The sequence below is a fragment of the Bubalus bubalis genome, chromosome 2, assembly GCF_019923935.1.
Source record: "Bubalus bubalis isolate 160015118507 breed Murrah chromosome 2, NDDB_SH_1, whole genome shotgun sequence".
Classification (NCBI taxonomy): Eukaryota; Metazoa; Chordata; class Mammalia; order Artiodactyla; family Bovidae; genus Bubalus; species Bubalus bubalis.
The window spans coordinates 7,676,563-7,698,263 of NC_059158.1; the positions used below are offsets into that span (position 1 = coordinate 7,676,563).

General features: G+C 47.3%; 1 protein-coding gene across 2 annotated transcripts in view; it reads left to right on the forward strand.

Annotated features, from left to right (window-relative positions):
• The window catches only part of TMEM170B (transmembrane protein 170B), a 128,050-nt gene that overhangs the window by 67,616 nt on the left and 38,733 nt on the right, over positions 1–21,701 (forward strand). Inside the window, exon 3 of one of the 2 annotated variants that reach the window (XM_025265728.3) lies at positions 17,468–18,235. In XM_025265728.3, the coding sequence (XP_025121513.1) occupies positions 17,468–17,526 (59 nt within the window). In that variant the 3' untranslated portion in view covers positions 17,527–18,235. Of the gene's footprint in view, positions 1–17,467; positions 18,236–21,701 lie in introns of those variants that run through there. The other variant, XR_003103789.3, reaches the window with a different exon arrangement.

Sequence of the window (21,701 nt, forward strand, 5' to 3'; positions counted from 1 at the left end):
GGAATGACCGAATGAGACCTGCCCTTTAATAAGACCCCGGGGTGATTCATTAGCACATTCCAGGTTGAGAAGCTCTGTGCTAGAATTCCTGAAAGAGAGCCACCCTGTCCTATACGTCCAGGAGATAGACCCGCCATTCACTGCAAGAGTCCAGGACAGTTCTGTTCTAAGAAGAGTAGACCCAATTCAGGAAACTCAGGGAGCACTATCAGAACTTGACCCATTTTCTGCTCTGTGATGTTACCACCTTTTCAATCAAAAGGGAAATGTTATTTTCTGTTGAAAGAAATGTATTTGGGGAAAAAAGCCCAAATGAAACAAACAAAAAAAGGGAACGCACCCTTCATATCACCCCACTTACCATGAACAAATAATTGGGAGTTTCCCTATGGCTTTTCTAATCCCACCCATGAAAGTACACACTGGTAACCAATTCTACTTATATCCTACCCAAGATACTCCTGTGCGTATATGTTTGCGGTTTTCCCTGTCAGCTCAGCAAGGAGGGAAACCCCCATGATGGGCAAGTGCCTTTCTTTGGCTGGAATTGTGGAGACAGAACCCCACTCCAGTCCTCTTGCCTGGAAAATCCCATGGGTGGAGGAGCCTGGTAGGCTGCAGTCCACGGGGTCGCTGAGTCGGACGCAACTGAGCAACTTCACTTTCACTTTTCACTTTCATGCATTGGAGAAGGCAATGGCAACCCACTCCAGTGTTCTTGCCTGGAGAATCCCAGGGATGGGGGAGCCTGGTGGGCTGCCATCTTTGGGGTTGCACAGAGTTGGACACGACTGAAGTGACTTAGCAGCAGCAGCAGCAGTGGAGACGCAATGGGCTTCCCTGGTGGGAAGAATCCGCTTGCAATGCAGAAGATGTGCAGGGGGTGGGAATTCGATCCCTGGGTCAAATATGCTTGTAAAGAAATAAAATGAATAGCATTTGATCCTTTTGTGTATAGGTTTGAAAAAAAATGTGAAAGTGAAGTCGCTCAGTCGTGTCCGGCTCTTTGTGACCCCATAGACTGTACCTCCCAGGCTCCTCCATCCATGGGATTTTCCAGGCAAGATTACTGGAATGGGTTGCCATTGTCTTCTCCAGGGGATCTTCCCGACGCAGGGATCGAACCCCAGTCTCCTGCACTGCAGGCAGACTCTTTACCGTCTGAGCCCCAAGGAGGCATATAGGTTTACATAGATATCAAATGAAAATCATTGTTAATGATTACTTTTCCATATGCTTTCTGAGTTAGCACAATGAAAACATGTTAGAGGGAGCCCACGGAAAGGCCTTCCATTTAAAGTAGCAGCTCTGTGTGAAAAGCATGTTGCTCAAAGAGAAGACAGCAGGGGGCCTTCCGAGAAATAGGACAGACAACCCAAACCAAATGGGAGTCCAGGGTGTCGGCCACACTCTGCTTTCCTTTCGGATTTCTTCAGGTCTCCCTGCCAACCCCATAGAATACGTAAGACACTCTCCAATGACCCGTGTTCTTCTGGAGTTTACAAATGTGGCTCGCAGTCCGTGGGTGGGGCCAGGAGACCCAAGGAACACTCCCCATGAGGTCGTGAAAGAGCTCTAGGACTCCTGCGAGAAGGGGATTGTTTCCTAACAAAGAGTTTCCAATTGCTTTACAACATCCGTAACATGTTCTAAGCTGGAGCTTTCATTCCTTCTTGGAGGACTAGGCCAAAATCCAGTTGAGGTCATCAATTTCCAATTCTTCTCTAACATTTGTTTGGAAAATCCTTCACTTAGCTTCCTTGATCCACTTAAAATATCATTGCCCTGAACCTTTTTAAAATTAAAAGAAGTACATATATGCATACACCACCTGAGTTGAACAGTTCTGATAGTTTATAGCATTTTTACACACTGACCCTCCACCTGCTTGCCTTTGTCCCTTTATATTCCCTGATTTAAGTTTTATTTGTGTTCTTGAAAGGTTCAGGGCCCATTAGTGACCAGAGCTTTCCTGCACAGGGCTTCTCTTGTGGCTCAGAGAGTGAGGAATCTGCCTGCAATTCAGGAGACTGGGTTTGATCCCTGGGTCAGGAAGATCCCTTGCAGAAGGCAATAATTACCCACTCCAGTATTCTTGCCCGGAAAATCCCATGGACAGAGGAGCAGGCTTGGCAGGCTGCTGGCGTGGCAGGCTTACAGTTCATGGGATCGCAAAGAGTCAGACACAGCTGAGTGACTAACACTTGCACTTTCATTTTCCTGCTCTGAAGAAACTTCATCTGAGGAAGGGACACAGTCGTATGCCAAGGAGATCGCATCTTTTCTTCTTACGTGTGGAGGTTAGGAGAGAAAGGGCTGCTCCCCTTCTAGGACTCATGATCCGTGTCTCTTTGTGTATATTGGTTTCTTGTTGCCTGTATAACAAATTAACACAAATGTAGTGATGTAGAGCAGCAGTTTGTCATCTAATGGTTCTGGAGATCAGAAGTCCAAACCTGTCTCATTTAGACTGATGCCCAAGTGTTAGCAGGGCCGGTTCCTCCTGGACGTCCCAGGGAGCGTCCTTCCTTTGCCCCTTTCAGCTTCTCGAAGTTGCCAGCACTCCGTGGCTCACAGCTGAATCTCTCTGACCTTCGTTTCCATCATCACATCTCCTCTGATTCTGACCCTCCTGTATCTCCCTCGTAAGAGCCCTGGTGATTACAGCCTTAACTTAATCACATCTGCAGAACCCTGTTGCCTTGGGTAAGGTCGCACATAGCTCTGGGGATTAAGACGCGGACATCTTTAGGGGACTTTATTCTGTCTGCCACAGCCTGAAAGACAAAACTACTGAGATCGTGACCTTTCAGTGTGCTCGACCAGCTGAGGTGGGATTTTACGTATTGCCTGTGGTTTGAGCTGCTTGGAATCAACTCCCTTAACAATTCCCCCAGATGTCTCAGAGATGGAGAGGCAGAACCACGCTTTTGACAGACCTTCGTTGTGGTTGTTCAGTTGCTAAGTCATGTCCAACTCTTTGCGACCCCATGAGGGACTATAGCCCACCAGGCTCCTCTGTCCATGGACTTCTCCAGGCAAGAATACTGGAGTGGGTTGCCATTTCCTCCTCCAGGAGATCATCCCCACCCCGGGACTGAACCCGCATCTCCTGCCTTGCAGGGGCTTTCTTTATCGCTGAGCCTCCAGGGAAGGTTAATTGTACAAGTGTTATGGTCTATTAGCACTGCTTCCATTTTATGTTGGTGTTCAGGAACCTCTACTTCTTAGTAGAGATGCTGTTCCCGCAAGTGGTTTTTAATAACTAGAGTTACATTCCCTGAAGAAAGTATATTTATAGATTTCCCAGAAACTCTCTGCTGTTGGTAAACTTGGTCTAACCCAGGGCTTCAACACATCAGCAGCATGAATCCAGGCACCATTAGGGAGGTCAGTGTTCGTCTTGCTTTCTGGTATATCTCTGATTACTTCCATCCCCCACTTAATTGGCCAACAGCCTGTTGTGTCTGCTTAACTTTGTTCAAAACAGAAACTATTTGAGTGTTCTGATGGCTGTAATTCAAGACCTTGTTATATAGAATACATTCATATTTGGCTTACTTTTATTGAATGTCTGTCGTGGGCCGTGAGTTGAGCTGAGTTCCTGGCACAAAGCTCAGTAAGAATTTGATGGAAATGGAGCTGCCGCCAGCATGTTCTACGCCAGTAGGTAAGAGAATAAGTGGCTTGAAGTGATGAGGAGGATGCCATGGTCTCACTACTTCCATTACACTCTGACCTGCTGGGCAAGAGCCAGGTGCCTGGACCCCAACCTGGCTTCAGTATTTTTACCCCTTATTCTCCACTCTCATGGAAGCTCTGTTTCAAAATATGTGTCTGCCTATTTTCTAATAGCAACTGCCACGAGTTTTTTTGTATCCTAAGGGGAAAAATGGGCTTCCCTGGTGGCTCAGATGGTAAACAATCCACCTGCAATGCGGGAGATCTGGGTTCGATTCCTGGGTTGGGAAGATCCCCTGGAGGAGGGCATGGCAACCCACTCCAGTATTCTTGCCTGGAGAATCCCCATGGACAGAGGATCCTGCTGGTCTACAGTCCATGGGGTCGCAAAGAGTTGGACATGACTAAGTGCAAAAAAAAGGAGAAAAATGGAAAACAAAGCCATAATAGAGGAATTTAAACTGGTTTAAGCCAATCTTGGCATTTCTTAGGGTACACTACAGGTGGAGTGCTGGGGCTGGCCTGAGCCTGTGTCTTCCCCAGTCCATGGCTTGGTGGTTCAGTAATGTTAGGCATACAGCTTGAAACTGCCTATGGCAGAGCTATTTATACCATGAAAATCTCCAAAAACTACAAATCAGAGCTCTCCTTTTTTTTTTTCCCCTGAAGACCTAGTTTGCCAGCATACCACTGTCACCAGCCCATGCATTTTGTGTATTTACCAGAGTCAATTAAAATAGGTAATCAGTCAATTAATTATATGAAGACATGTTAATACGTGTTAGCAGTAGCAGTTGAACAATGTTTAAAAGAGCAATATTTTAAAATCATAGATCTATGTGCTGAAAGACGTTCTCCGTCAGTCCGAATATTTTTCCATTTGCCAGGGGAGGAGGCAGATTTGACTCAGTAAGAAGAGCTCTGATCCTTCTTTCTGGATGATGTAAGCCAGATGCACTTGGAAATGCCTTTCTGTGTGTTTCCCCCAAGTTTCAGCTATTAGGATTCTTAGGTTACAGGTGTCCACAGGGACATGTTAGTCAAAGCTTTGCTAGGGTTGGGGAGAGGCAGAGAGAGGGAATAAACTCAGGATTCAGAGATCTGAGTGGACCCGTCAGGGATGGTTTGCATCTGCCTAAACTTGCAACAATTAACAAGATAAACAATTCCTGTTTTTCTCAAGTCCTTTATTAATTCCAACCCCCGGCTACATGTCTAGCCTGGAGATCCTAGGGCCTGATTCAGGGTCAGCCACAGGCTGTTACGGGACTCTCAGATGCAGAAACTTCCATGACACAGGCAGGTACGTGGGCTCAGGGAGAATTCAGGCCAGAAGCAGGTGTCTTTCCTGTGTCAATGTTCAGGAAGTCGTCCTTCCAAAGTTAACCAAACCAAACAGATTGATTTGTTATAAAAAAATTTCCATAAGGAGAAAGTTTACCATGATACAGCCCGTAGGAACATAGGCTTTCTGTAATTAGCATCCGGAGAAGAACATACGGATGTTTATTCCGTCAATGTTCCCTGCTCTGCACTCCCTGTTCTGTTGGCTGGACTCAGCCCCACATCGCGCCCATTGGAGCATGAAACTGGGGAGGTCAAGCAGCTCACATGGACTCAATCACAGATGTCACCCTCCTGCTTCCAGCCCACAAGCCACTGAACCATGTAGGGCGAAGGTTAGCGCTGTAGTTCTTGGCGCTTGCTCTGGGTTTCTGGGAGCCGTCCTCTCTCCCCATGATCCTCTGGCCTCCACATGTCGCCTCCCACCCACTAACCCCACCTCATCATATAAGCATCCTTGTAAAACTAAACAAACAGGAAAGATCGTATAATTAACAGTTTACATACGAACTCTGCTGTGTTGTAAAAGCTGAGTTCTTGTGTTCCACCACCTAAGGTGAACCCGGTCATGTGTATTTTATATAGTGCTATTGTTTAGTAGCTAAGTCGTGTCCAACTCTCTTGCGACGCCGTGGACTGTAGCCCGCCAGGCTCCTCTGTCCATGGGATTTCCCAGGCAATAATCCTGGAGCGAGTTGCCATTCCCTTCTCCAGCGAATCTTCCTGACCTAGGGATCAAAGCTGGGTCTCCTGCACTGGCAGGCAGATTCTTTACCCCTGAGTCACCGAGGAAGCCTGTTTTGCATAGTAGCATCTGGAAATGGAGTTTATGATTCCAGAAGACCCCACAGCAATGACTATAGGTTAACGCAGCAGCTCTTTCCAGAAATTTTACTAGCCTAGAATGCCTCTGCTCTTGCAAACTTCTTAGTTATTGCAACCAGGCATAAAATAACTAGGACTAACCTTCTTAATTGCCTAGCCAGGGCTCCTTGAAAGAGTTTCCGAGGCTTGACACAGGTGTCATATGATGTCATACAATGGCGTGGAGAGGTTAGAGGCGGGTGGCTCAGTGAGGATTCCTCTGCCACGAGGTGTGGGCTGGGTTATGATGGTGCTGAGCCTGGAGAGGGAGAGATAGGAGATGCAGGGAAGGGTCAGATGGAAAAGATCTTGTTCCTGATGGAATTTAGGGATTCCAGGATTAGGAAGAATCATCTCTAACTCCAAGGACTTGAGTCTGAGCTTTGGGAGAAGGCGGAGACCATTAACAGACATGGGGAAGAATTAAATGGAATCAGTCCTGGAGCGGTGAATACCTAAGGGAAAAATTCTTGGACCGCATTGGTGTTATTACTAAACACGGATTCTGTGGTACCGGCTCATAGGATAATACTATCAAAAGAGATATTAACACTAATTAAGCACTGACTGGCCTAAGGCAGCTGCGCTGAGGGTAGAAGAGAGCAAACTGAGACGGGTCAGCCCCCTCCTCTCCCCAGAGGGCTGTTCCCCTGGACGGATTACTCCTGCTGCTATGCATTTATAGCCTCTTGAGACAGAGCAAGATTGCTGGCAGCCACTCAGACAAGAGTCGCTCTCCAAGTGAGACCACCTGGAACGTTTCAATTCCAGAAGAGTTGATCCTGAGCCATTTACTCATTCCAGAAACCCTGACTGAGTGTCCTGTAGGGCAGGCACTGGGTTTGGCCCTGAGTGTGTGTGTTTGGGCTTAGTCGTGTCCGACTCTTTGCAACCCCATGGAGTAGGGCCCATCAGGCTCCTCTGTCCGGGGGATTCTCCAGGCAAGAATACTGGAGTGGGTTGCCATTTGCTTCTCCAGGGGATCTTCCCACCCCCTTGAGTCTCCAGCACTGGCAGGCAGGTTCTTTAGCACCAGTGCCACCTGGGAAGCCCTTCCTTTACCCATATTGTTCCACCATGCCGGAGGCTGCTCACCTTGGAGACCTGCTGCAGATATGGACATGGGTACGGCTCCAAGGGCAGATTTACACCCTCTCTCCTGGATTTTCAAGGGGCCAGTGAGAGCTTACCCGAGGCCGCCGGAACCTCGATGCAGAGTAAACCAGAGAGGCATTGTCCCACCGCCGTGAGCATCCTCAGGTGTGTCTTAAGACGTTGGTCTTGATGGAAGGTGTATTAGTCTCCTAGGGCTCCAGAGCAAAGTTCCACAGACGGGGTGGCTTAAACAATAGAAGTGTATTTCTTCTCCGTGCTGGAGGCTGAAAGTCCAAGATCAAGGTGTTGGCATCACCGGCTTCTCCTTGGGCCTCTCCCCGTGTTCTGCAGATGGCTGTCCTCCCCACGTCCGCACACCATCTTGCAGCTGTCTGTGTGTTCATCTCCTCTTCTTGTGAGGATAACAGTCATATTGAAGCCTGGCTCATCCTATGACCTCATTTTACCTCACACCCCTGGGGGAGGAAATGGCAACCCACTCCAGGATTCTTGCTTGGAGAATCCCATGGACAGAGGAGGCTGGTGGGCTACAGGCCATGGGGTCACAAAGAGTAGGACACGACTGAGTGACTAAACAAGTCCTTTGTACTGAACTCACTATAGAAAGTGAAAGTCCCTCAGTCATGTCTGACTCTCTGTATATGGACCATACATATACAGTCCATGGCATTCTCCAGGCCAGAATACTGGAGTGGGTAGCCTTTCCCTTCTCCAAGGCAACTTCCCAACCAAGGGATCAAACCCCGTTCTCCTGCATTGCAGGCAGATTCTTTACCAGCTGAGCCACAAGGGAAGCCTGAAAAGTTTTCTCATTTTTTTCCAAGCTATGGCTCTTTTTAAAATTCTTAATTATCTCTACAATTCTTTCCTATGACTACTCAGAATTCCCATCCCACCTGGGTGGCATGGAGTTCAAATTCATGGCCCTGTGACTCAGATATTATTTGCACGAAGTCATCTTATCTAAATTATACATGATTACTCCAGTCCTAAAGAAAACGCATCTGGTCGTGAATGTACATATGGTTGTAGAAGGAGAGCACGCTCGGCTTTGTAGGAGAGTGGGAACTATTTTGAGTAGAAGTCTCATGAGCTTACTGGGTCTTTTTTATTTGTTTTCAAATTCTAATTTTCATGCCTGAATTGCTGACAAAATCTGATCTCTTCCAGAAGAGTTGGCAATAGTATTTAAAAGTCCATAAAAATCAGACAATAGGTCATTAACGTTTAAGCCAAGTGTTGAAAAGTTAAAAGAGCCATGGTAGGCTAAGAAGTTACTTTAGGCCTTTGCTAAGCCAGTACGGGTTGCTTCATAAGACCTGGTTTGATGTTAATGCTATTTTTACAAAAGTATTTTGTAACTTGATTGTTTAAAAGGGGAAAGAAGTCATTTTTTTGTAAAAATGAGAAAGTCTTAATGGAGCACTTTAGACTGCTAAGTGCAGCCTGAGATTTTTCCTTCTTCCTGTTGTTTGGTTGCTTCAGTTGTGTCAGACTCTTTTGCAACTTCACGGACTGTAGCGGGCCAGGGTCCTCTGTCCATGGGATTCTCTAGGCAGGAATACTAGAGTGGGTTGCCATTTCTTCCTCCTGGGGATCTTCGCCACCTAAGGATGGAACCCAGGTCTCCTGCATTGACAGGCAGAAATTTTTTTTTTTTTTTTAATCACTGCACCACCTGGGAAGGCCCAGGCTGAATTTTAAAGGAGAAAGTGCCTCATGGCCTGGAAAACCAGGGGAGGTCACATGGGTGGGGATTTGGAGTGAAAAACTCAGCTAGGCTGGCATCACCAGTATAATTGGTTTCCTAAATACTGCCTAGACTGTTATTTGATGAATTCATTCATTATACTGGCAAAGAAAACAGCAACCCACTCCAGTATTCTTGTGTGGGAAGTCCCATGGACAGAGAGGACCCTGGCGGGCTACAGTCCACGGGGTCGCTAGAGTCAGACACGACTGAACGACTTAACAACAAAAACAACAATTCACTGTTCACTTGTGAAATCTTAGGGAAAGAGTGGTTATTACTATTGTTAATATGTATTAGTAATAGGCACAAGAACTATAATAAGGATGAAGACAACAGTTATCAATGTCCAACTGCTTGAGAGACTCCTTTTTCTGAATCTTAAATAATACTGTCTGTTAGAGGAAAACAAGTTAGTGCAGTGCTGCCCATTAATGCAAGATGTTTGAACCTCTGACCTTTTTAATCTCCAAAAAGAAAGAAAGAAAAGCAATAAGGGCAAATATTTTTGATATGTTGCTTAAAAATTAATATCTTCTGACCTTGGCTCATTAGAATAGCAACAACAAAAACCAATAGGATAGCTACTTTGTTTCCACCCAGTACTGTAATTTGCTTGGATGTGAAAATTTCAAGAGGCCAAACTGAAAGGCTGAAGAAAGCTTGTGCTCCAAAAATAGCTTGGAATCTTTCTGGAGGCCTAAGGGAACAGGCAGAGGAGGCTTCTCTCTGTCTGAGGCAACCTGCCGCTCTGCCTTTGCAGTTCAAAGATGGCTAAGTTGCAGGAGGTGGGATGGATCCTAATTCTTTCCTCCAGAGAAAGACCATTTCTTGGCCCCTGAGCAAAGGTGGGTTTACCACGAAGTCCATGAAGCTTGAGCTCTGGGCATCCCGCCCCACCCCCTCCGCCATGTGCAAAGGCACTCGTTTCTACAAAGGACCCAGACAATATGTTCATAAATAATAAGCCTTTGACAATTTATGGAAAGAATCTTTTCATATGCATTTTCTTAAAGAGGTTCCCCAGATTGTCTGAGCTTCAGGGTCCACAAAACCTGGGTTTCTACCCTTGCCTCTAGGATGACATTGTTGAGAAGTGGTTTGTGAGATTCAGCAAAATTTTGCTTTCTCTACCCCAAATGGCTTTGGCCCCTGACACAGGAATCAGGCTCCTTCATGGGCTGGAAGCTTGCAGGCCAGGCAAGATAGTCAGTCCTCCACAGGTGAACGGGGGTGCTTTCCACCTAGAGGGGCGTGATGCACAGACCACTGCTCTGTGAAGAGCGCCAATGGAGGCCGGCCAGGTGGGAGAAATCTCCAGCACTAAATTATTGGAAGCCAAGCCAAGTGTGTACTTTTAATGTGAGAAAAGTCCCCGTGGGGAAACTTCTTTGAAATCCCAGGTTAGGGGCGGGTTTTCTGTCCATGTGTCCCTGATCCGATTGGTTTCGTAAGAGCTGGGACATGTTGCTGATCAGTATCTGCTTCTGTTTCATGAGTTCTTGCCAGCATCCGTCCTTTATCTTCTCTGCGCCTAGGATCAGGGCTCAGCAGAGTGGCTGGGAAACAGAAGGTCTTGAAACCATTTGCTAAACACTTTTCTCTTTCTCATTCTCCCTCTCTCTCTCTTACTTCTCCTCCCTCTCTCTTCTCCTCAGGTGCTTTATAAAAAAGGATGCTGATGTACCCCAGGATCTCTCAGGTGAGGCTGTTATTATGTATAATCTTTGTACACAGACCCTTGTAGAGTGTAGACAGCACCAGCCTTTCGAGTGGCTCTTCTAAGTGACAACTACCACCGTGTGATTCTTAGGGAAATCAGGCAGAAGGAGTCCTGCCTTCACCTACCCCTTCCACACTGATCGCCTCCTCATCAGAGCTGTCTTCCTTTAAGTATGAGAGTTTTCCAATACATGTGTGTGTGTGTGTGTGTGTGTGCCCGTGCGCTTAGTCATGTCCGACTCCATGCGACCCCATGGACTGTAGCCCGCCAGGCTCCTCTGTCCATGGGACTCTCCAGGCAAGAATACTGGAGTGGGCTGCCATGCCCTCCTCCAAGGGATCCTCCCGACCCAGGGATTGAACCCACATCTCCTGCATTGGCAGGTGATTCTTTACCACTAACGCCACCTGGGAAGCCCAGTATGAGTCTACTTTTCAAATGGGAATCTTCTACCTTAGTTATCAGTGAGTGCTTTAGTGGGATATTTCGAGGAAAGGGACACTGGACACCAAGAAGATTAGGAACCGAATAGAAGGCAGGCAGCAGCAAATGCTTGCTCTGTAAATGGCCAGGACGAGTCCTGAGTGGCTTCTCAGCTTTGGGGGGCTGGGTGGCAGGCTCATATCCCAAAAGCTTCCAGCCCTGGCCAAAAAAATTCTTTCAGTCCTGCATGCCTGAGGGGTGGGAAAAGCCTGCAGAGGTCAGCTCATGGGCCCACGTGCACCATGTTGGCTTTTCTGGCGGGCACACTGCAGGTCATTGTTTTATTTAAAGTGTTTGAATGGAGGAGGAAGAAAGTGGTTTTTTTTTTTTCCTTTCATGTTCTGGGGCACTGAAGGATAGCAGTGGGGCTTGATTGTCTGGACGAAGATCAGCCTCTTCTCCATCCCTAACACTCGTGAGTCCACCCCAGGGAGGGGCTCATTTCTGAAACATCTTTTCTTTGAGAGAAAAAGTCAGGGAGCGCTGTTGGCTCCTGCTGGGCCAGGCTGGTAGCCCCGAGCCTGGAGAGCTGAATGCATGGACTGTCAGGGAGGAGCAGAGTGGGGCACCTCTGCAGACCTGTGTCTGCTTTGCCAGGAGATTGGGCCAGTGCGTGCTGACCCGGCTGTCCCTGCCTGATGCTGCCCCAACACCCTGGACGTGAGCAGGGCACAGGAGTGACAGACAGGCCACCACGTGCTCCAGCCTCTGGGAGAGCCTGTCCGGACTATGGGCTTTGGCCTGTGTGTGCAACATGTGGTTTTGAACCTGCCTGCCTTTGGCTATTAAGGCCGTTCTCACATCCCTCAGCCTTTGTGCCAAACGTGGTTATGGACGTTGAGACTGAGAATATTTTTAGTTAAGGCCTGACTCTGTGGTTTCATTAGAAATGAGGAGGAAAAGAGGAGCATTTTCCTTTGAATTTCGATAGGGGTGGCTGATCTCTACAGGGAGGCACCCTGGATGGTCCAGGCAGCTGGTGAGCACGGTGTATTGCGATTACCCATTTGACCACGTATGTGTGTGCTTAGCTGCTCAGTCGTGTCTGACTCTTTGCGACCCCGTGGACTGTAGCCTGCCAGGCTCCTCTGTCCATGGGATTCTCCAGGCAAGAGTACTGGAGTGGGTTGCTATTTCCTTCCTGACCCAGGGATCAAACCCAAGGCTCCTGCATCTCAGGCAGATTCTTTACCGTTTGAGCCAATAATGTTGTCATAATGCTGCCTCACTTTTTCCCACCTTCATTGTATTTTTTTTTTCTTTCCAGCTTTATCTATGAATTTCCAGCTGTCTGCTGGGCACTCTGCGAGGCAGCAGGGGAAGCCCTACAGTTGCCCTCAGAGACCTCACTGTCTGGGGTGTTTTCTCCATCACATCTGGCATCTTGTGTGTCCTGATCCCTCTTTCTTTTAATATGAATTCTAAAGAAGACCACAGAAAAAGGAACCGCTTTTCCCCTGTGGCTGATAAACTGGTTATAAAGAGGGATGCAAAAGAACAGCCCCCAAAATAATCTGAGCAAGGACAGCATGGTTAGAATGAGCATAATTTTCCATGGGGATTACTTTGAAGGATGCCATTTATTTGGAGATGGCAGTTCTGGTGTGTCGCTGAGCAAACAAGAGCTGAACCTCCTTACCTAAACAGTCACACAGGTAAACCCCACTATCTTTGGACCCTGGGGGATTCTTTGGTTGGGCTGGAAAGTTCTTTGGGGTGCTAATGTTCCACTCTGATCATTAACTGATGCTAAGAAATCTTCTGTAATCATATTTTAACGTCAGAATTGGGTTTATGCAATTTATCTCACTGGTGTCTTCAATGTATCTTTCTTTCCTTGATAAGTGATAGACTGAGAACTGGAATTATCTATTTCTTCCTAGAGGTCCAGGTGGTTTAGGAAATGTGGGCGCTGTGTATGTGTCTGTGTGTTTGCATTTAGCAAAATGGGCTTGCACTGCACTCACCACTTTATAACACCTTGTTACTATTATATTATTACTTTGTGATGAATGCAAAGCCCGATGTACTGTGAACTCTCCTTGGTGTTCTTTCTTCTATGTCATATGCAGTCAGGTGTGTGATCTGGGGAAAGGATGGCCACCTTTGCTGAAAAGGGTATTAAGAGCACCTCTTTCCAAGTCTGGGCTGCCCTGGGCAGTCATCCGCACCGGAGGCATCATCTTGGTGCTGAACTCCTTGGCTCCCTGGACAACGGGCGCCCCACTGTCCCTTGTCAAGGCTGTTTGCTCCCAGCAGACCAATTACTTCATTCCTGCTCTCCCCACCTCTTTAGTTTATTGGAGTCATGGTTTCTAAATTCTTCTTTCTAAGTTTACAGACCTCAAGTCACCTTTCTATTCTCCAGGAAAATCTTAAGGCTCTCATTGCTTGTGTCTCTTTAATGCTCAGTTATGAACTTAGCAACTGTGTCAAGCACGTGACAAGCTCTCCTTTTTCCTCCCTGGGACCCTCTCCGCCCACTGCCCTGCCTCTCTCCATCTTTTCCTCTTGGGGGCCTCCGGCTACTGTAGTTTCGGTCCTTGTATCCTGAGGGAGTGTACCCCTGGAGTCCCTCAGCGAGCCTAGGCCGGGCACTCATCCCAGGCTGGAGGCTGTCAGGATTCAGAACCCCTGGGCAGTGCACAGGGGATGGTCCTTGTATGTCCCAGTAATTTAAGATTCATATGAGAGGTTAGGTTCAAAATCACACGTGCGAAGCAGGATAGGCTCAGGCACGTGGGAGAGAGGAGACCCTTGGAGAAACATGGGGAGCTGTCTGGGGTGCTGGAGAATGCCCTTCTCTACACTGCGGGGTTCCCAGCTCCTTCTGCCATGGGCCCGGGGTCATGGAGACCTTGAGCACCATGGCAGAGAGAGCTGAGAAGCAGCCAGCAGCAAGATGTGGCTAGGAGATCTACGGAAGAGGCCTGATCAACTAAGTGCCTTAGATGCTGAAACATGAGCTGGAGTTTCCAGAAAAATCTGGACCTTGCTGCTGCCACATTTCACTTGGAAAAGTACAAAGGGCTCAGCTCACCACTTAAGCCAACAAAGGATAGTCTGTGTTTCAACCCGGCACCAGCTCTGATCATCTGATGTCCCTAAGACTTCCCCATGGCAACCTTGTGAGCTGCTTCACCTGTCTAGGTCTCAGCTTTCCCATCTGTGAAATGGGGCTTGGAGTAAATGTTCTCCGAGTCCTTCTTCCACTCTACAGTTCTCTTCCCCCTCTACTCCTCCCCCAACCCCTCCTCCTCATCCCAGCCTCATTCTTCACACAGCTGTCTTAGATGCCCTCAGCTGACCGTCTGAATTATTCTCTGGGATCTCGGTCAACAGGAGAGTTGCCAAAAGCTTGGAGGTCTGCCACCCCCACAAAGAGTGAGAATGTGTGTTGTTTGGAAAGAAACAGAAGAAGAGGGTCGTTAAAGCTAATTATGGAAATGACGAGTTAGCGAGATATCCTAAGAGGAGAAAAATCCAGGTCCGATTGCCTGGTGGTGATGAAATCATTCTGGGTTGGAAGCCTAGCTCCCCTAGAGAGGTTGTGGGAGGAGGGAGCGTTAGGGCCAGAGGGTGGGCAAGAGCTGGTCATCTTAAACCACAGTTATATCCCCAAGTGTCTGAAGAACTGGAGACCGGGGTAGAATAATATTTATAAAGCTAGCTGGGCAAAGCCCATCATGGCAGCCTCATCCCTCCTAAACTGGTCTATTTCTAGAAATCCTTTCTCCCCAAATGTAAGGAAAGAGAGCTGGTTTTTATTTGTCATCACTGAATTAAAAACACAGTGACCACGACTTGCTGGCGTGCACTGGCTGTCAGTTCGCTGAGCTCTGGTGGCCGCAGAAGACTTTGCTTGAATTCAGAGGAGATACAGACAGTCACAGGAGTACAGATGGAGTGGCCCTGCCAGGCCCCAGCACACATTCCCTTACAGCAGGTCCTATAACTTCTCTGGGAAAACCTGGTGCCTCGAGAAAGCCCAGTTTGAAAACCACTTGTGTAGTTGAACCTTCTTATTCACTTATTCTTATTCACTCAGAGGCATTTATTGAGCACCAAGAAGCTTTTGATGCTTTTGAACTGTGGTGCTGGAGAAGACTCTTGAAAGTCCCTTGGACTGCAAGGAGATCCAGCTAGTCCATCCTAAATGAAATCTATCAGTCCTGAATATTCACTGGAAGGACTGATGCTGAAGCTAAAGCTCCAAAACTTTGGCCACCTGGTGCAAAGAGCTGACTCAGTGGAAAAGAGGGAAAGATTGAGGGCAAGAGCAGAAGGGGCTGACAGAGGATAAGATGGTTGGATGGCATCACTGATTCAATGGACATGAGTTTGAGCGAGCTCCGGGAGATAGTGGAGGACAGGGAGGCCTGGCGTGCTGTAGTTCATGGGGTCACAAAGGGTCGCTACATGATGTAGCGACCGAACAGCAATGTGCTAGGTTTTAGGCTTAAAAGAAGTGAATATGGGAGGTCAGCCATCCTTCTTGACTTAACTGTACTTCCCTATTTGGAGGTTGCTGGGGATGGTGGGGACCCTCCTGGGTGAAGTGGGGACACGTGGTTTTCACCACCCACCTTCCTTGGTGAATCTGTCTTCCGGAGTACGAGAAATCTGAGCCCTCCCTCACGCTCATTCTCGCAGAAGCCCCACTCCCTCATCCCCATTGCCAGCCCACTCCTAATTGTGGGACTGCCTGCCTGGGTGTCTTCTCATCTGTGCATAACTGCACCGCCTTGTTGGAAACTCTGACCAGTCACTTAGCGTTCGAGGCAAGGGAGCGCCTGGAGTGTGCCTACAGAGCTGCGACAAAAAGTGCTCTCGTGCTCAGCACTCCTGCGTCCTCAACACTTAAGTTGCTTCTGAGAGCCCGGGAGATGGACTGTTTATTCTTAAAACCGATTTCAAAGGTCAGTCAGACCGCTAGCTCCATCCTCATAATGTGCCATATGGAAGGTTGTTTGCAAGAAGGATGCTGGTGTCCCCCACATCCCGACCTAGCGAGAGTTCTGGTTCTGCACGGGGCCAGAGTGAAAGAAAGAGCTAGGCGCTTCTGCCACTCTGCAGTGGGGCTTGGCGGCTGTTCCCAGCGGAGCCAGGAGCCCACTGTGGTCCCGGGGCCGAGGGGCCAGGTGCCCCCAGGGGAGAGGAATCTAGGAGACCAGGAGCACAGGGTGGTCCGGCTCGTTCCTGGCCTGCATCTCTCTTCTCACTTCCGGGGTCCAGGCTCCCTTCATCAGCTCTTACAAGGAGGACTGCAGTAGCCTCCTCCTGTCCTTCCCTCTCACTATGGCCAAAGTTACTCAGCAGTGCCGAAATTCTCAAAAAAGCCCTAAATTAGCAGTGATAGTTGTCAGCGGTGGAAGAGAGAGATGGTGAGAGAGAGAGGAGGACAGACAGAAAGAGAGGGAAAGAGGATCCCTTGATGGTGCCAGACTGCTTGTACTATGAAGCTAAGATCTCTGAGCATGGTGGTCAGTGACACCCACACATAGCAATGAACACTCAGCAGAAATGTTTCTTTAAGCAGAGTTAGTCATTCCTTTATCTATGTTTCCACATATGATGTACACCCTCCTTCATACCAAACATTTCTATTTTTTTAAAATTTTGATTTATTTTTGGCTGTGCTGTCTTCATTGCTGTGTGTGGGCTTTTTCTCTACTTGTGGTGCACAGGCTTCTCATTGCAATAGCTTCTTATGTTGTGGACCATGGGCTGTAGCCTGCTCGGGCTTCAGTACTTTTGGCTCCTGGGCTGTAGAGTACAGTCTCGGTAGTTGTGGTACACGGCTTAGTTGCTCTGGGGCACGTAGGATCTTTCCGGACCAGGGATCGAACCCATGTCTCCTGCATTGGCAGGTGGATACTTCAGCACTGAACCACCAGGGAAGCCCCAAACATTTTTATTCTAATTATCTATTTATGTGACCATCTTGGCTTCCTTGGTGGCTCAGATGGTAAAGAATCTGCCTGCAGTTCAGGAGACCCAGGTTCGATCCCTGGGTTGGGAAGATCCCCTGGAGAAGGAAATGGTTACCCACTTCAGTATTTTTGCCTGGAGAATTCCATGGACAGGGAAGCCTGGTGGGCTACAGTCCATGGAGTGTCTTTTCTTTGAGATATTGTTGCCTGGTTTCTTGTAGGGCCCTTTCTCTATTTTGGTTGGGGAAGCTTCCTTTTTCCCTCTTTGCTTGGCCTCATTTTTCCCCATATGGAAAGTTTCCCTACCCCTTTATAAACGGGATCACCGGCAGTGAATGTTTTTCCTGACCTCTCTGAACCCATGGTTGGTAGAAAGGATTCTAAGTCCTAACAGCAAATATTTTTAAAGAAATAGGAACTCTTGGACATAATAAGGCTTCTTTCAACCCATTCTCCTTGCACACAACTATGTATTTAATGGAAAGAAATGAAAACCTGTATTTTTGCTCACAGAGGACAGTAGACAAAAGGAAGATACAGCTGGTCATGTATGTGTTTTTTTTCCCTCCCCAGACTGTTTTTCATTAGAAGAGAGGAATGTGGAGGAGTGGAGGTTGAAGACTGAATTATGAGCCCAAAATCTTCCTATGTGACTGGAACTCTGTAACAGGACAGGGCTAAGGTGAGCAGTTTCCTTTGATCGGTGCCTGAAACTGACATCCTGGATCTCAATTAGTGCTTGTTCATAGAAAAACAGCCTGTGGGTTTGAATAAGAGCCCATAGGAGCAATGGAGTGACAGATACAGCATCCAGGGAATTAGGGGAGAGAAGAGGCCAAAAGACCTCCAGGAAACAGGCCAAGCTCCTGCAGCAAACTGCTTTATAGCTCACCCCTTGGCTTTTATTAGACTCATGATGTAGTTACAGTGATCCGGGACCTTTTCATGGAGTTGCCCCTTCCTAAAGGCAGAGATGTTTCAGAGCTGTGCAGGGAAGTCAAGGGCTAGAAGAACAGAGTAAGCAAGTTGTAGCTCTGATAATCAGCTCCCAGCCTGGCTCAGGAAGAGTCATCAGACGACTGGCAACTCTGTCTCCGCCACTTGGCCACACCCTCTCCTCCAGGACTAAGGTTCCGGGTGCAGCCCTGACTCAAGAAACAAGTGATTGGGTGGCTGCCCGTCAAAGGTAGAAAGCATGTTAATGAGAAGGTAATGGTACATGTTAAAGGGCTGAAGCAGATAGTTCTTCATCAAACTTATCTATACATGCAAATATTCTACTCATACTATGATTTCACAGAGTAGTAAAAATTTTAAAATAAATATCTGTTAAATCCTTAAGACTGTTGAATAATTATAAAGTGGCATGAATATATCAGGGGAGTTGGATTATCTCTTCCCCAATTGCATAGTAATGTTTTATGATTGTTGTAAGGCAGAAAAATGCTGTTGGAATCTGTATCTCAATCTCTGCGTGTGTGCTCACTCAGCCATGTCTGATTCTTTGGGACCCCATGGACTGTAGCCCACCAGCCAGGCTCCTCTGTCCGTGGGATTTCCCCGGGCAAGAATCTTGGAGTGAGTTGCCATTTTCTCCTCCATTCCCAGTCTGTTCAAGGGGTTAATAATAGCTCCTACTTTGTAAGATTCCATGAGTGAAAGCTCGCTGGTATGAATCAGAGAACTCTGTAAGGGCTTGTGTTTGCTATGACCAGAACTTTAGTAGTAACAGTAAAGGTGTCAGTGTTTTCCTGGTGGCTCAGTGGTAAAGAATCCCCCCACCAATGCAGAAGACAAGGGAGATGCAGGTTGGACCAGGAAATGGCAACCCACTCCAGTATTCTTGCCTGGGAAATCCCATGGACAGAGAAGCCTGCAGTCCAGGGGGTCACAAAGAGTCAGGACTGAGTAACTGAGCACGCATGTCAAATGTAGCTACAACAGAAGGGGTAAGTTCATCTTACCAGTGAAAAAAGCAAGGAACGAAAGAGCAGAGCTGGGGTCCTTCTCACATTTGTCCATTTATGAAAACGTGTGTTTGTATTCATTTCATGCGACACTGAGATGGATTCAACTGAGGTGGCGGCTGCTGGTCCTGCCTGGTGAGAGGACTTGGCTTCAGTGGTTTTTGACTTTCGGAATCTAAATGTGAATGAACCCCGCTGTCCTGGAGGCTCATCAAGTCTTTACCCCTCAAGGCTCTTTCCAATTACTCAGCGAAAGAGTACAGCAGGAGATAATGGACATGCACTCTGTTAGCACAGGGAGACTGATGCCATCTTAAACTCTATTTGTAGATTTGTAATATTCTCCTAAAAATCCCTGTGCCCAGAGTCAAATTATGGTTTCCTTTGCTATGATCTATCTTGAGAGAATAGGAGAAGGTTGTGGCTGGATGAAACCTTTTAAATCAAACCAATCCCCCATTTACAAATGAGGAAACCAAGGCCTGGAGAGGTTAAGCTTGAGGTCACCGAGCTAATTAGCGGGCCTTGAGAGAAAATGAAGCTTTGCCTTTTCTTTTTAAGAGGGTCCTGGTGCCTCCACTCTGAGTGCATGTTGTAACTGCCTTTGTGTAGTGATACCAAAACTTTTTAGTAGAAAAGGGGATTCTTTGAAATATGAAGCCAGTTCTCTCCCTGCCAAGATACTTAACAACAGCAATGAGCTAGGACATCTGTCTGTCATGGGGAATTTGGGAGGCAAATATTTTTACAGAACCTAAGTGTTCAAACAAACATGAGGAGCAAATATGGTCTCAATTCCAGCTGAGCCATTAAAACTTGGACAGGGGAGCAACAGAGAATGCAAATAGAAGGTGGATAGGAAATACAGAGTCCAGGCTCCTTGTACGAATTATATGAAAAATGAAATTAATGCAGGCTTGAGTTTTCTTTAAATGATATGACTGCATTAAAAGACTCATCATTGGTTTCTAGGAAAGCATTTGAATTTATAAGTTTCTCCTTTGGAATGTAAGTCTCTGGTTAAAACTTGGCAGGGCTGGCTGTATGCTTAGAGGATTGGGCAACCTGAGCCAGGGAGAGCCTTGTTTCTGCCCTGCAGGACTGGGGTGGCTTAGAATTGTCAGGGCTGTGAGTTGGACGTAGAGCCTCTCCAATAGAGTCAAGCCAGGATTTGATTAGGCAAGCAGCACCAGGGCAGGGAGAGGGCATGGATGGGGAAAATGCAGTATGGGAGGACCAAGAGCAAGGGCCAGACTACTGGACTGAAGTAAGACAAAGTCATTGGGTGAGGTGGGAGCTGTCATGGAAGGAGGCATCCAGGCCGAGATTTGCTCCTGGTAGGGGAAGGCCACGTGGGAACAGGTAAATGGGGGGTCTTGACTTTGAACCTTCAAGTTCTTTTTTTTTTTAAAAAATGTATATTTACTTACCTATTTGTATTGTGATAAAAGTCGCATAATGTCAAACATGTTATTTTAACCACACTTCACTATACGGTTGGTGGCCCTAAGTACATTCATATTGTTAGTGAACTCTCACCATCATCCATCTCCTGAATTTTTCATCTTCCTAAACTGAAACTCAAAGATACTTGCTCTTTGGAAGAAGAGCTATGACCAACCTAGACAGCATATTTAAAAGCAGAGACACTAGTTTGCCAACAAAGGTCTGTATAGTCAAAGCTATGGTTTTTCCAGTAGTCATGTATGGATGTGAGAGTTGGATTATAAAGAAAGCTGAGGGTGGAAGAATCGATGCTTTTGAACTGTGGTGTTGAAGAAGACTCTTGAGACTCCCTTGGACTGCAAGGAGATAGAACAAGTCCATCCTAAAGGAAATCAGTCCTGAATATTCATTGGAAGGGCTGATGCTGAAGCTGAAACTCCAATCCTTTGGCCACCTGATGCAAAGAACTGACTCATTAGAAAAAACCATGATGCTGGGAAAGATTGAAGGCGGGAGGAGAAGGGGACAACAGAGGATGAGATTGTTGGATGGTATCACTGACTCGATGGGCATGAGTTTGAGCAAGTTCTGGGAGTTGGTGATGGACAGGGAGGCCCAACGTGCTGCAGTCCATGGGGTCGCAAAGAATCTCAGACATGACTGAGAGACTGAACTGAACTGAACTGAATACTGAAACTCGGGCTTCCCAGGTGGCTCAGTGGTAAAGAATCTGCCTGCCAATGCAGGAGACGCAGGTTCCATCCCTGGGTTGGGAAGATCCCCGAGGGAAGGAAATGGCAACCCGATCCAGTATTTGTGCTGGGAAATCCCGGGGACAGAGGAGCCTCATGGGCTACAGTCCATCAGTCTGCAAAGAGTCAGACTCGACTTAGAGACTAAACAACAACATCCTGAGACTCTGTTCCCACTAAGCACTCCATCTCCACCCCCCACCTCTGGCCCCTGGCGTCTACCAGTGCACTTTCTGACTCTAAGAATTCGACTATTCTAGATGTCTCGTTTGCGTGTGTGCTAAGTTGCTTCACTCGTGCGCCACTCTTTGCAACCGCATGGACCGTAGGCCGCCAGGCTCCTCTGTCCTTGGGATTCTCTAGGCAAGATTACTGGAATGGGTTGCCATGCCCTCCTCTGGGGGATCTTCCCAACCCAGCAATCAAACCTGCATCTCTTATGCCCCCTGCATTGGCAGGCGGTTTCTTTACCACTAGCACCACTCGGGAAGCCCAGATATCTTGTATAAGTGAAACCAAACAGTATGTGTTTTCAAGTGCTTTTGAGGTAAAGGGTGGAGCAAGGAAGTGTGTTCCTTTTTTTTTTTTTTTTTTTAAATAACAAACATTTATTGGTGTCACTTATGGTAGAAAAAAGTTCCT